This window comes from Pristiophorus japonicus, chromosome 7, assembly GCF_044704955.1.
Source record: "Pristiophorus japonicus isolate sPriJap1 chromosome 7, sPriJap1.hap1, whole genome shotgun sequence".
Taxonomy (NCBI): domain Eukaryota; kingdom Metazoa; phylum Chordata; class Chondrichthyes; family Pristiophoridae; genus Pristiophorus; species Pristiophorus japonicus.
In genome coordinates, this window is record NC_091983.1 from 119,927,231 (window position 1) to 119,941,007 (window position 13,777).

The 13,777-nt window shown below is 40.6% G+C and overlaps 2 protein-coding genes across 4 annotated transcripts in view; one reads left to right on the plus strand and one right to left on the minus strand.

Moving 5' to 3' along the window:
• Positions 1 to 13,777, plus strand: part of hddc2 (HD domain containing 2) — a 189,086-nt gene that overhangs the window by 166,708 nt on the left and 8,601 nt on the right. Inside the window, exons 7-8 of one of the 2 annotated variants that reach the window (XR_011593869.1) lie at positions 2,014 to 2,152; positions 3,462 to 3,632. Coding sequence is in view for 1 of the 2 variants with exons in the window: in XM_070885292.1 (XP_070741393.1) it covers positions 2,014 to 2,152; positions 3,462 to 3,571 (249 nt within the window). In the remaining variant the exon portion in view is untranslated. Of the gene's footprint in view, positions 1 to 2,013; positions 2,153 to 3,461; positions 6,492 to 13,777 lie in introns of those variants that run through there. The other variant, XM_070885292.1, reaches the window with a different exon arrangement.
• Positions 8,014 to 13,777, minus strand: part of tpd52l1 (tpd52 like 1) — a 74,973-nt gene continuing 69,209 nt past the window's right edge. The window contains exon 7 of one of the 2 annotated variants that reach the window (XM_070885293.1): positions 8,014 to 10,194. In XM_070885293.1, the coding sequence (XP_070741394.1) occupies positions 10,069 to 10,194 (126 nt within the window). In that variant the 3' untranslated portion in view covers positions 8,014 to 10,068. The remainder of the gene's footprint in view (positions 10,195 to 13,777) is intronic. The other variant, XM_070885294.1, reaches the window with a different exon arrangement.

Genomic DNA, 13,777 nt, shown 5'->3' on the forward strand with positions numbered 1-13,777 from the left:
GAATGATACCCAGATATCAAGGGTTAAGAAGTTATGAGGAGAGATTATACAAATTAGGGTTGTATTGCCTAGAATTTAGAAGGTTAAGGGATGATCTGATTGAATTTTACAAGATATTAAGGGGAACAGATAGGGTAGAAACTATTTCCGCTGGTTGGGGATTCTAGGACTAGGGGGACATAGTCCAAAAATTAGAGCCAGACATTTCAGGAGTGAAGTTAGGAAACACTTCTACACACAAAGGCCCCAAGTTTCCAAACGATAAAAAACGGGCGCCCCTCCGAGCTGGGCGCCCGTTTTCGCGCCGGAAACGGCGCCGGAAAAAAAAACGCGCGATTCTGGAGCGCCCTGCAACTCCATGTCTGTTTGGCGCGGCGCCCAGGGGGGCGGAGCCTACCACTCGCGCCGATTTTGTAAGTGGGAGGGGGCGGGTACCATTTAAATTAGTTTTTTTTCCTGCCGGCAACCCTGCGCGTGCACATTGGAGCATTCGTGCACGCGCAGTGTGAAGGAAACATTGGCACTCGGCCATTTTTGTAGTTCTTTTTAGCTGTTTAATTTTTGAACATTTTTTAATAAAAGCACATTGCCATCAGCACTGAGGCTTCTTGCAGCAGTGAGAAGGCTGCAGGAAGCCTCAGAAAATTGAGGCAGCCGTTTCCCTCCTTCCCCCCCCCCCGCGGGAACGAACGGCTCCCCCCCCCCCCTCCCCCTCCCACGTGAACGAATGGCTGCCTCCTCCTCCTCCCCGGGAACGAACGGCTTCCTCCTCTCTTCTCCTCGCCCCCCCCCCCCCCCCCCCCGGGAACGAACGGCTGCCTCCTTCCCTCTCTCTTCCTCCCTCCACACCCCCCCCCCGTGGGAACCAACGGCTTTCTTCTCTCTCCCCCCCCCAGGAACGAACGGCTCCCCCCCCCCCCCCCCCGGGAACGAACGGCTGCCTCCTTCCCTCTCTCTTCCTCCCTCTCCCCCCCCCCCCCCCCCGGGAACGAACGGCTGCCTCCTTCCCTCTCTCTTCCTCCCTCTCCCCCCCCCCCCCCCCCCCCCCCGTGGGAACCAACGGCTTCCTTCTCTCTCCCTCCCCCCCTCCGCGGGACCGAATGGCTGCCTCAACTTGAGGCTTCCTGCAGCATTCTCCCAGGCTAAAGCACTTTCACACAGGTAGGAAGATGGTTTATTTAATCTTTTCTTTGCTTATAAATTTTTATTCAGGTTGGATTTATTTGTATAAGTATAAATAAGGATTTATTATAGAATTTAATGGCTTCCCTTCCCCCCTCCCCCCCCACCTCGTTCTGGACGCCTAATTTGTAACCTGCGCCTGATTTTTTAATGTGTAGACAAGGTTTTTTCAGTTCTACAAAAATCTTCACTTGCTCCATTCTAAGTTAGTTTGGAGTACGTTTTCATTGTGGAAACTTTGAAGTCAGGCGTCAGTGGCCGGACACGCCCCCTTTTGAAGAAAAAATTCTGTTCCAAAGTGAAACTGTTCTAACTGACTAGAACTGCAGAAAAAAAAATGTGGAGAATTGCAATTTCTAAGATAGTCCGTTCTCCACCAGTTGCTCCTAAAAATCAGGCGCAAATCATGTGGAAACTTGGGCACAAAGGGTGGTAGAAGTTTGGAACTCTCTTCTGCAAACAGCAATTGATGCTAGATCAATTGTTAATGTTAAATCGGAGATTGGTAAGATTTTTGTTGGCCAAAGGCAGGTATATGGAGTTAGGTCGCAGATTAGCCATGATCCCATTGAATGGCGGAACAGGCTTGAGGGGCTGAATGGCCTACTCCTGTTCCTATGACACCAGTTAGTGATTGTAATGAATTGTAGAGCACATTTGTACTTGTATACAGCACCTGTATCACTGCTGTACTCACACTTGATGTCGACAGTTAATACTTGTGATGCAAAATTTAATTTATGGGTATGTGCCCACTTATCTTTGCTATGCAGTATATTCAGTAATTGCAAGCAGTGGAATATATTTTTATTTGAATGTACCTTTCTACAGGAATACGAGAACCAGTCAAGTGTTGAAGCCAAATATGTGAAAGAACTGGATCAGTTTGAAATGATTACACAAGCTTTTGAATATGAAGAGATGGAACAAAAGCCTGGCCGATTGCAGGAGTTTTACGATTCAACAAAAGGTTAATGTTATTCTTGGTTCTGTATTAAGTAAGGCAATAAGGGATTACTTAAGTTTGTAACACCAAAGTTCTGATTGGTCCCCTTGGAGAACAAAACAGGCCAGCAGTTTGTCTGGACTGTGTAATTAGATCCTGCCTTCCTGAGTAATCAAATACTTTGCAATGTGTAATATTTCATCAGCTCATTCTAAAATGTATTTTGAATTGTATGCTTTAACGTGTAACTACTGTAGTACATTGTTCTTCAAAACTCAACTGGAAGAAAAACTTTAAATTCCCATTACTTGTCTAAGGTACAGTAACAGTAGGGATCCATACAGTCTTGAAGGCTGACGTCTACACCTTGTAATCTTAGTCTGAAGAGAGGCAGAAAATCCCACTGTACTATTCTTAATTGAATATTAACATAGAAACATAGAAAATAGGTGCAGGAGCAGGCCATTCAGCCCTTCTAGCCTGCACCGCCATTCAATGAGTTCATGGCTGAACATGAAACTTCAGTACCCCCTTCCTGCTTTCACGCCATACCCCTTGATCCCCCGAGTAGTAAGGACTTCATCTAACTCCCTTTTGAATATATTTAGTGAATTGGCCTCAACTACTTCCTGTGGTAGAGAATTCCACAGGTTCACCACTCTCTGGGTGAAGAAGTTTCTCCTTATCTCGGTCCTAAATGGCTTACCCCTTATCCTTAGACTGTGACCCCTGGTTCTGGACTTCCCCAACATTGGGAACATTCTTCCTGCATCCAACCTGTCCAAACCCGTCAGAATTTTAAACGTTTCTATGAGGTCCCCTCTCACTCTTCTGAACTCCAGTGAATACAGGCCCAGTTGATCCAGTCTTTCTTGATAGGTCAGTCCCACCATCCCGGGAATCAGTCTGGTGAATCTTCGCTGCACTCCCTCAATAGCAAGAATGTCCTTCAAGTTAGGAGACCAAAACTGTACACAATACTCCAGGTGTGGCCTCACCAAGGCCCTGTACAACTGTAGCAACACCTCCCTGCCCCTGTACTCAAATCCCCTCGCTATGAAGGCCAACATGCCATTTGCTTTCTTAACCGCCTGCTGTACCTGCATGCCAACCTTCAATGACTGATGTACCATGACACCCAGGTCTCGTTGCACCTTCCCTTTTCCTAATCTGTCACCATTCAGATAATAGTCTGTCTCTCTGTTTTTACCTGCTAAATAAATGGGATTAGCATTCCAACCCATGATTAAAAGTAAATCATATATAACTAGTTCGATAAATAGCATTTTCTCATTGCTGCCTTCTTGCATTTATATGAACTTGTATCTTACAGGAAAATTTCATCACCCTGAAATTCTTCAACTGGTGGCGACTTTAAACGCAGAAAGAAATTCCAGACAAACAAAAGCCAGTACCTCAGACACACCATCTTCTCGGGAGTGAGCCTAACCTATTGCGTCACAACACAAAACTATCGGACAGCATTGGGAGTTAAAGCAGTCAAGTCAGTATTTTTTAAAACTGCATCTTTTTTGTTTTGAATAAGCAAATTGAACACTGAACAAAACCAAATCTTAGCAATTTTATACATTGAGACTTTCCCGCATGTAGAGAATATATTTCAATAGATAAGTGAAAATTTAAAATCTGAAGGCCAACTAAGAAAACATTCAATTTCTTTATTCTCAGCAGGAGATGGTTTTAAATATACAGGCAAAATGGATGTGAAGTCTCTGGTTTGACTGCTGTGTTCAAATCGTCCAACAGGAGGCCCGATTCAGATTTAGGCCTCTTTGGAATACAGTCAGTGAGCTGCCCAGCAGCACTTAGAGCACTCGCTGAAGTAGGGGCCTGAAAATCTGGTGCCTGCCTCCATAAGCAAGCTGAGCTGGAAATCTTCAGTAAGAGGGACCTACCCATTGGGCTACAGTATTTGTCCCATAAAAATGTTCCACGCTATTATTGGAGTGGCCTTTGCGCATTTGTACTTGAAAATTGGAAATGGGGTCCAACGACCAGCGGATCACCCAAGTTTGCAAATGCAAGCCTCCAACATGGTTTGGGTGGAAGTGTTTGGCACCCATTTTACAGGCCTGTTGAAAACCACACCAGCTGTCCAAGTGGCATTTTAAAATTGCCCCAGTTGTTTTAATCAGAGTGGTGCTAGAACAAAAATCCTCCCCCTCCTCCCCAAAAAAAATTGCTCATTTTACATTAGAAAATGCCATTAACTAAAAAAAAAACTATACATAGAATACTTGAGTATTTACAAGACTACTAACTAAATGAGCTCAAATGGCATTATAAACTGCTACAATAAAACCAAGTAGATTTCAGTCTCAATCATGTCTTTTTACAAATATTTCAGTTTTACTTGGGTTTCTGTTTTTGCTTCGTTAATGCTGCAGTCTCAGCTTGCAGTATGAATAGCTAATTTACAGCTCGAGAAAGAGAAATAGAAATATAAGTGCAGTTGGGGAAACATCAGCTATGACTCCTGCCGCCAGACCACAATCTAATGATCCTTACTGGAAACTACAAGGGATAATGTAGGTATCAAGCAAGGACCAGATCAAACTTAGCTCTGAAGCTGAAGTAGGAGGATCCTGATGTCCGTGGAACCAGTGTGGTGAGTCACAACTTTGAGGGGAGAAAAATCAATCTCCACAACCTCCTCCCTCTCAGTCCAATATCCAGGAGAAACCAGAACAGTTACAGTGACCAGTCATGGATAGGAAAGGACAATTACCATCAGGTCACTAATCATAAAAAATAGGAACAGGAGTAGGCTGTATGGCCTACTCGAGCCTGCTCTCCCATTCAATATCATGGCTGATCTGATCATCAGTTCAGCTCCACTTCCCTGCCCGCTCATTTAAGAAACTGTCTATTTCTGTCTTAAATTTTATTCAATTTTCCAGCTTCCACAGTTCTGAGGCAGTGAATTCCACAGATTTACAACCCTCCCCTCATCTGTTTTAAATGGGCAGCCCCTTATTCTAAGATCATGCCCTTTAGTTCTAGTCTCCCCCATTAGTGGAAATATCCTTTCTACATCCACCTTGTCAAGCCTCCTCATAATCTTGTTTTGATAAGATCACCTCTCATTCTTCTGAATTCCAATGAGTAGAGGCCCAACCTACTCAACCTTTTCTCATAAGTCAACCACCTCATCTCCAGAATCAACCTTGTGAACCTTCTCTGAACTACCTTCAAAGCAAGTACATCCTTTTGTAAATATGGAAACCAAAACTGCTCGCAGTATTCCAGGTGTGGCCTCACCAATACCTTATATAGCTGTAGCAAGACTTCCCTGCTTTTATACTCCATCCCCTTTGCAATAAAGGCCAAGATTCCATTGGCCTTCCTGATCACTTGCTGCACCTGCGTACTATCCTTTTGTGTTTCATGCACAAGTACCCCCAGGTCCCGCTGTACTGCAGCACTTTGTAATCTTTCTCCATTTAAATAATAATTTGCTCTTTGATGTTTTTTCTACCAAAGTGCATGACCTCACACTTTCCAACATTGTACTCCATCTGCCAAATTTTTGGCCACTCACTTAGCCTATGTCCTTTTGCAGATTTTTTGTGTCCTCCTCACACAGTGCTTTTCCTCCCATCTTTGTATCGTCAGCAAACTTGGCTACGTTACACTCAGTCCCTTCTTCCAAGTCGTTTATATAGATTGTAAATAGTTGGGGGCACCCCACTAATTACTAGTTGCCAACCAGAGAATGAACCATTTATCCCTACTCTGTTTTCTGTTAGTTAGCCAATCCTCTATCCATGTTAATATATTACCACCAACCCCGTGAACTTTTATCTTGTGCAGTAACCTTTTATGTGGCATCTTGTCAAATGCCTTTTTGAAGTCCAAGTACACCACATCCACTGGTTCCCATGCCTCATTTACTGACTGAACTCAGACCAACTGTATTGTATAGGGTTAATTATGATATTCCGACATTTACAGTGTGTTTTCTGCTTCATGCCTTGTGGAATGTTGTTAATGCAGAGAGAGACCTTGATGCGCACACCATCTGGTTTATGGGACGATCGGCGCCTTGAGGTCTTGTGCTTTGTGGAAGAACAGCTGGGGCCTTACAGATTAGGAGTTGGCCATAAGCCACATGCACCCATGTTTGTTCAATAGTATAAAGGAACAGAACTGTCCAGTAGCTCTTTGAACTTCACCTTGGACCATGATTCACGAGCGGTGCCAGAACCCCCAAGGCTCCTGACCAGCTGTCGTTGTGCAGTTCCCAACAGGCCGAAGACTGTGAGCTTTGTTGCATCTTATCATACTTCTCTTCGTAAACTGTATTATATTTCTTTTCTCAGTAAACGGTGTTTTATCTTTACTTCATTTGTCTTGTCTCTTATTTAACATTCATCCAGATCCCAAACCTGGGTCTATTATTATCGATCCAAAACACCAACAAAATTATAATTGCTTGCAGCTCTGTTGTTCCTAGTGCAACACTAAAAGAATGAACATGCATTTTTACTGCATCCTTCATGTCCTCAGGATATCCCAAAGCCCCTCATAGCCAGTAAATTGCTTTTTGAAATGTAATGTAGTCACTCATTTGGTAGGCAAACATGGTAACCAATTAACACATGGCACAGCCCTACAAACGACACGATGAATGATCAGTTACTTTTTGGCAGTTCCAGCTGAATGTTGTCAAGGATATTGCGAGAACACTATTATTCTTTGAAAACGTGCTGTGGAATCTTTTATGTCCACTTGAACGAAGTTTAAAGTCTCATCAAAAAGGTAGCTGCTCCAACAGTGCCGCACTCCCTCAGTAGTGCATGGAAATCTCCAGCAACATTGTATGCCCAAGACTTGATGGGCTTGAATCAATAACCTTTTGACTTAGAGTTGAATGTTACAACTGAGCCAAGGTAATGTGCTGCTTTTGTAAGCACTGTGCAATCAAAATGTACAGTGGTTTATGAAATATACATGTAAAAAACAAATTTTCAGCAGGAGCATCAGGCATAAATTTCTACTCAAAAAAAGCAACTGATCATTTACAAATTTCTGTATTTAAAGCATTAAGTAGAACAAGATGGTAGAATCCAGTTTAAAAAAAAACGACGAGCATTATATACTGTTGCCCCACTTTCAGAATGGAAGAGAAAACCAATTCCCATTGCAAAATAATAGGGGCTAGAAATTTGTTTTTTGACGAAAACGGTATTTTTCGCCAAAAATAGCACCTTTGCTCCGCAACCTCTGAGGCCTAAAATTCAAGCTTCACTTTGCGTAGCATGGGGATTCATGGGGCAAACGGCGAATTTTCTGCAACTTTAATCCAAGGCCGATACCGCTGTGGGAGAGGCCTTGGGAGGGGGAAAACGCAAAAAAAAAAATCACAAGACATTCATAAGACACTTAACTATCGAATCACTGAAAAAGAATTAATAAAAACTTTAACTTACCTTTTTTGCAGGTCTTCATAGTTACGGCTGCTCCCGTTGCAGCTCTTTTCCATCCTAAATACAGGTGCACACTGAGCCAAATTTTTGGCGAAAGCGATATTTTGAGTCTTGCACAGCGGCAATCCGCTCCCCAGCGGTACTTAAAACCGCCGCCGCAAGATGTCTCTGAATTTCCTGCCAACTTGTTTTTCGTGAAAAATGGTGAAATATTACCAAAAAACTGTTCGCAAGGTCGGCAAATTTTTAGCCCCAAGTGTGTTAATAAAGAAAAACAGTAAAGCAGTTGATATCTAAAAACCCAATGCTGAAAGAAGCTGCTACTTTCCCACCCTGTGTTTGAGGTGCATATGTATTTATTTAACTTAAAATGTGCATATACAGCTTGATTAGAGTGGTTAATAACAATCATTGCAAAATACATTGAATTACTTTGTGCAAAGTAATTGGTTAAAATTAGATAGCTTTAAAATAATTTGGAAGTTAATAAAATAATGCTAGACAGACCTTAAAATATTTTACTACAATACAACTGTTAAACACTTCACCGTTACAATTTTCACAAAAAAAAAATTTCAAAAGGACATTCAGAATCCTGTATGCAGCTATTAAAACACATCACTTTGAAGAGGATAATTTGTAAACATTGCAAACTCATTTAGTCAATCACAGGTAAATTGAAAGATGAATATTTACAGGTAATTGTATGACTGTCAAGCTGAATTCCAATAGTGAGAAGAGTAACTGCTGCTCTGAGGTAGTGTACCAGAAATACAATCTTTGGGGTATCAGTGGGAATAAGATTTTGTCAACAACCAGGTACCAAAAAGGAACAATATTTTCAAAATGTTTTTTCAAATTACACTTAATAAGCATGGTTGGTTTCTTCTCTATCATTAACAAATCTGTGTTAGAACTTTGCAAAAGTTTCTGCCGATAGCTCAGTGAGTTTATCCAGTAACTGATGAGGCATACAGACCAAGATGGTCCCAGGTTTGCACAGAGCTAGTTAACATCTGCTGAGAGGTTAGCAGAGGGACTGCCATTAGCCTCAATATCTTTGGATTGGAATTGTGGCTAGTGTTCCCCATCACTATGTAGTTGGAAGTGTCCATGATTGAATGTCAGAATTGCCAACACTCGCATGTAAATTATGGCCACTTGGGTGCGGTACTGGATGGTAACTGTGCTCATGGAATCTTAACCTAGCAGTGACTTTCATGGCAGCAAATAAGAGGGGGGAAATTTTTTTTTTTGGAAAGGTTATGGGACATAAAATATGTTTGAAAGCTTCAAGTCATCTCTTCCTCCCCACAGTACTGAAAAGATTAATTTATTCCCTATTTATTCCCTTACTTCCTCTTCCTCCTCCCCCCCCCCCCCCAAACCGGGTACTGAAAGGGTTAATTTCTTCCCTTCCTCCCCCAGTGAACGGATAAACTTCTTCCCTTCCCTCTCCCGCCCCCACAGCACTGAGAGAGTTAGCACATTGACCTAAATTTATAATTTAAAATTCTTTACTTCTTTTGGGGAGATGGGGAGAGGAATCTATTTTAACAATGCTAGTGACATTCATTTTGGAACAGTGACACTAGCTGCACAAATAGAGATTGCAGATCAAGACATTTTCTAAGCTTATACAGTACAATAGTAGAATAAATAAAAAGAGTATTTCTCAATTCATACAATCTTTGGAATGACTCCCATTTTGGTCGATTTCTTTTATAGCATCAATTATATTTTGATCGCTTTCCTTCCTTTTAATTTCACTGGGTGTGACTAAGTGCTGAATAATTACTCTGTACTTCTGCATAAACTAGTGCCCACCTTCGGTCTCCCCATGAAAACAAATCCACGTAAAGCTAATATTGTATATTTTGGATGTTAAGTATATCTTAAAAGTGCATTCAATTTATATCAGTAATGCAATACCAAATTATTTTAACAGAACAGGTTATTAGTTGATCATCTATTTTGTAGGATCCATTTAATAAATATTGGAATGAGCTAATTCTACTTCTAAATACGTAGTTTTAAAGCTTTTGACATCATGACCACAGTCAATAAGTTGCAAATAGAGCTGGTACCAAGAAATAATCTCTTTTTTTCTGCAAGACCTCAAACAGCAGTACAATATATTACATTTTCAGAACAGTGGTTAATAAAACATTTCTTACAAGTTTTGGTCAAAGAAGCACATGAACTTACTGTGAAACTCAACAATGTTGTAATGCAAGTACAGATAGAGATTAGAATAAATTTCAAATAAACATTTATAAATACAGTAGAGAAATATTCACCATTGAATAAAGTACATAAAACAACTTTCTATTGATAAAATGTAGAACGCTTCTTCCCACTATTCTGTTTTAAATAATTCTAGGTTGTCTTCCCCAATCCACACAGGATAGAGAGATCCAATGAATTTTAAACAAAATCTAGTAACACCAAGGTTTATACGTTTAAACTTCTCCGTATAATAGGAAAGATTTAAAAAGCTCCAAAGTCTTCAGTCGGCCGATTTCCTGAAGTTGATTCCTGAACACTGGCATTGGCAGTAGAATTCAGCACATCTTCAAAACTTCCACTGCTGTGGGCAGGCCCACCAACTTTACACTAAACAGACACAACATTTATTGAAAGCATTAAGAAAAATTCACAGCATCAGACAGGTTACTTCCAATAACCACCATATAGCAGTCTGAATATCATCATTGCATTTCATCAATAAACTTACTGGATCAGGAACATTTTTAACAATTCTAGAGCAACAATTCAAGAATAAATAACTGATCTCCTGGATTAGTTTCGATCGCCTAGATGGATGGTCGCAGAGGAATTTTCTCAGATTTTTTTCTCCCTAAATTGGCCTGGGTTTTTAAATCTGGTTTTTGCGTCTCCCAGAAGATCACATGGCTCCGGTTGTGATGGAGTGTAGAACGTTTCAGTATAAGGAGTGTCGCAGTTGTGTGAGGCGGACTGGTTGGGCTAGGTGCTCTTTGCCTTTCCGCCATTGTTCATAGGTTTATGTCAGGTCCCTCATTGAAACACCTGTGAACTCATCCCTTTTTGGTGCGGAAGAGAGTCATCCTCGATATGAGGGACTGCCTAATACTATACTACTATATGTAACCTTCAGAGCTGCTGACTGAGGGTTATGCTGCTGGACACGATGGGCCAAAATGGCCTCCGTCTGCGCTGTAAATTTTATATGTTTCTATAATTCAGATAAAGAGTTGGAAACTCCAATAGTTTGGATAAGTAGCTAAAAAGAAGGGAGACCAGCTTGAGGTGATAATTATATTGGGATAAATGAAAGGCCAAAGACCAGTCAAAAAATGTTTGACAATATGAAGCAGACAGGAATGCTGATCATACTAGCAGTAACAGCAACACACAATGCACAATACTGGTGCAGGATCTTACACATGACTGTCTATGTAACCGTAGAAATGAGGGGAACACCAAGAATTCTGACTTAGCAATCTATTATTTAACCTGCTGATTACCTGGAGTATAAGGTTTCGCCCTAGCTTTATTGTTTATGTCTCTATTCCACAATGAGTTTGAAATAAAAAGCTTGTGTAAATGGCAAGTCACATGCAACTTTTTTTTTTAAATGCAGCTCTCCTGAAATTGTTTATAATTTGGCACTGTGTAGATGAGTATTGAACAGTCCTTTAGCAATGACTCTGACCCTGTTTATGCAAAGGAGCTAATATTATCACTCAGTCATTCTATCACCTGTGGGCAGATTTTGCTACACAATCAAATTTTTAAAATAGGTAGATCAATATATTTTGGTATTTCTTAGAACAAAAGTACATGCTGCAAAGCACATTGGGAGAGATGGACCTTGGTTTTCTGTAAATGCAGCACCTTTCAGTGGATTATCTACTGTCAAAGGAAAGGAATTTAAACAGGGTATATAGAAAAACTATGAATGAGAAGGCTGGAGTTGGGCAGTAAATTTAACAAAGTAGCAGTAGCTAGTCTCAAGCACAATTCTGCACTTAATAAAAACCAAAGGATTCCAGATTCGATTTGCAAACCATACTCTGTAAGCTGAGTATAAAGCCACTATATTTACCATCAGAAGGGCAAAAACAAAATCAGTCAGAATTCCCATTCTCAATGATTCTTACTGAAAGTGCACTTGTGAACATTTGGTAAGGATAGCATCAGACTAGACTTTGCCTGGCAACACAGTGGATATGCTTACAAATTAAGAATGGCCACTTAGGCAACATATCGGAGAGCTTGCAGTAGTTGAGGAAGGACAACCAGCAAGAATCAGTAGAAAATTGCCAAAAGTTATTTTGTAAGATCATTTTATAAACATTTTAAGCTACCCTCAATATTCCTGCATCTTGACAATCTCAATATTATCTAATCATTACAGGTTGCAGGCTGGCTACATGTAAATGCTCTCCACAATGAATGAGTTTATATTATCCACATATAAAGTTAACATGTATCAAGGGCAATACACAAAAGTGATGCAAACCACTTTATACAGAGTTGTGAGGCTGTTGAATTCACTTCCAGGATTACTGGTTGAGGCAGAAACTGTCAACATTCCAGTTTAGATTGAGCAAATGGGTGACAGAAAAGGAGATAGAAAGATATGTGGATAAGGAAAAGATAAAGTGATTATATTCATTTTGAGCAAATCGTTCTAAACACCAACATAGACTGAAATAGAAACAGAAAATGCTGGAAATACTCAGCAGGTCAGGCAGCATTAACGCTTCAGGCCAAAGACTTTTTGTCAGAACTGCAAAAAGTTAAGGATGTAACAGATTTTAAGCAGGTGCAGAGGGAGGGAAAGGGGGGAGGGAAAGAAAGAACAAAAGGGAAGGCTTGTGATAGGGTGCAAGGCAGGAGAGATTAAATGATAGAAGGAATGATAGTACAAAGCAAAAGGAGATGGTAATGGGACAAGTAAAGAAACAAAAGATGAGTCTAGAAGAGGAGTAAAGGGGAATGGCAGAAACATCCACAGCTGCAATGTGAAAAAATAGGGGCAATGGTTATGGTCTGAAATTTTTGAACTCTATGTTGATTTGAGACGCTGTCTAACCTGCTGAATATTTCCAGCATTTTGTTTCTATTTCAGATTTCCAGCATCTGCATTATTTTGCTTTTGTACCAACATGGACTGGTTGGGCTGAATGTCCCTTTTCTGTTGTAACGTCTATGTATTTCTATGTCACTTTTTTGCCACCACGCGGGTGTTTTCTCTTCTGGTTTTCTATCTCTTATAGACCACATCCTTCTCCACCTCTCAAGGAATAATCTGGGAAATGGACTTTTAATACAATGGATTGCAGGAGGCATAATCCAAACACAAGAGCCAGAAAAAGTAGATTCACTTTATCTAATGGCCATGAAACATTCCCAAAGAGGCCTTCAACTCCAGGGCCAGAGTTCAAAAGTAGCCCAGACATATGGGATAAAGTTTTGGTGTCCAGGCTGTAAACGGTGCCATGATAGTTATCTCTAACAATTGTTCCATATCCTTCTCTAGTACACTTACAAACCATCATTTGTAAAAAACAATGTAAAATATTGATATCGCTGCCAAATCTTCATCCTGCACAATTAGACTGCCTCTTTCAACCCTCAGCTTTCCAACCCTTCAACAATTCTCCTGCTTATTATAGGCTTATAAAAGTCCTTACCATTTCCTTTTATGTTATCTACTACTATTTTACATATTCCTTTTCAGCCTTTCTAATCTCTCACCTCCCGACTACACTTTCCATAATCCTCATGATTTTCATGACGTTTTTAGCCTTTACTCTACTATATAATTTCCTTTTAAGTTTTATCACCACCCTTGTGATGTGGGTCAGGTCCTGATCCAAAATAAAGAACATTTCATGCATTTCCAGTTCAGTAGGTTATCTTATCAAACTTAAAACAAACAATCTCCTAACTATCCTCCAGCATTCCTAACCTATTTACTTCAGCAAAGGCCCTCAATGGGGTTCTCTTAAATATACTAGACCTCACTTGTAGCCTGATACCCAAAAATCTTTTTAAAATGCAGAATCCAGCGTCAACTTTTAGTCAAAATGATGACCCACCTCCTCAAGTGGAATCCATCAGCTTAACTTGACAATGACTCGTGCTGAGTTCAAATGAATAGGATTGTTGCAGCAGCAATGGGTGTGAATGATCATAAAATTACATA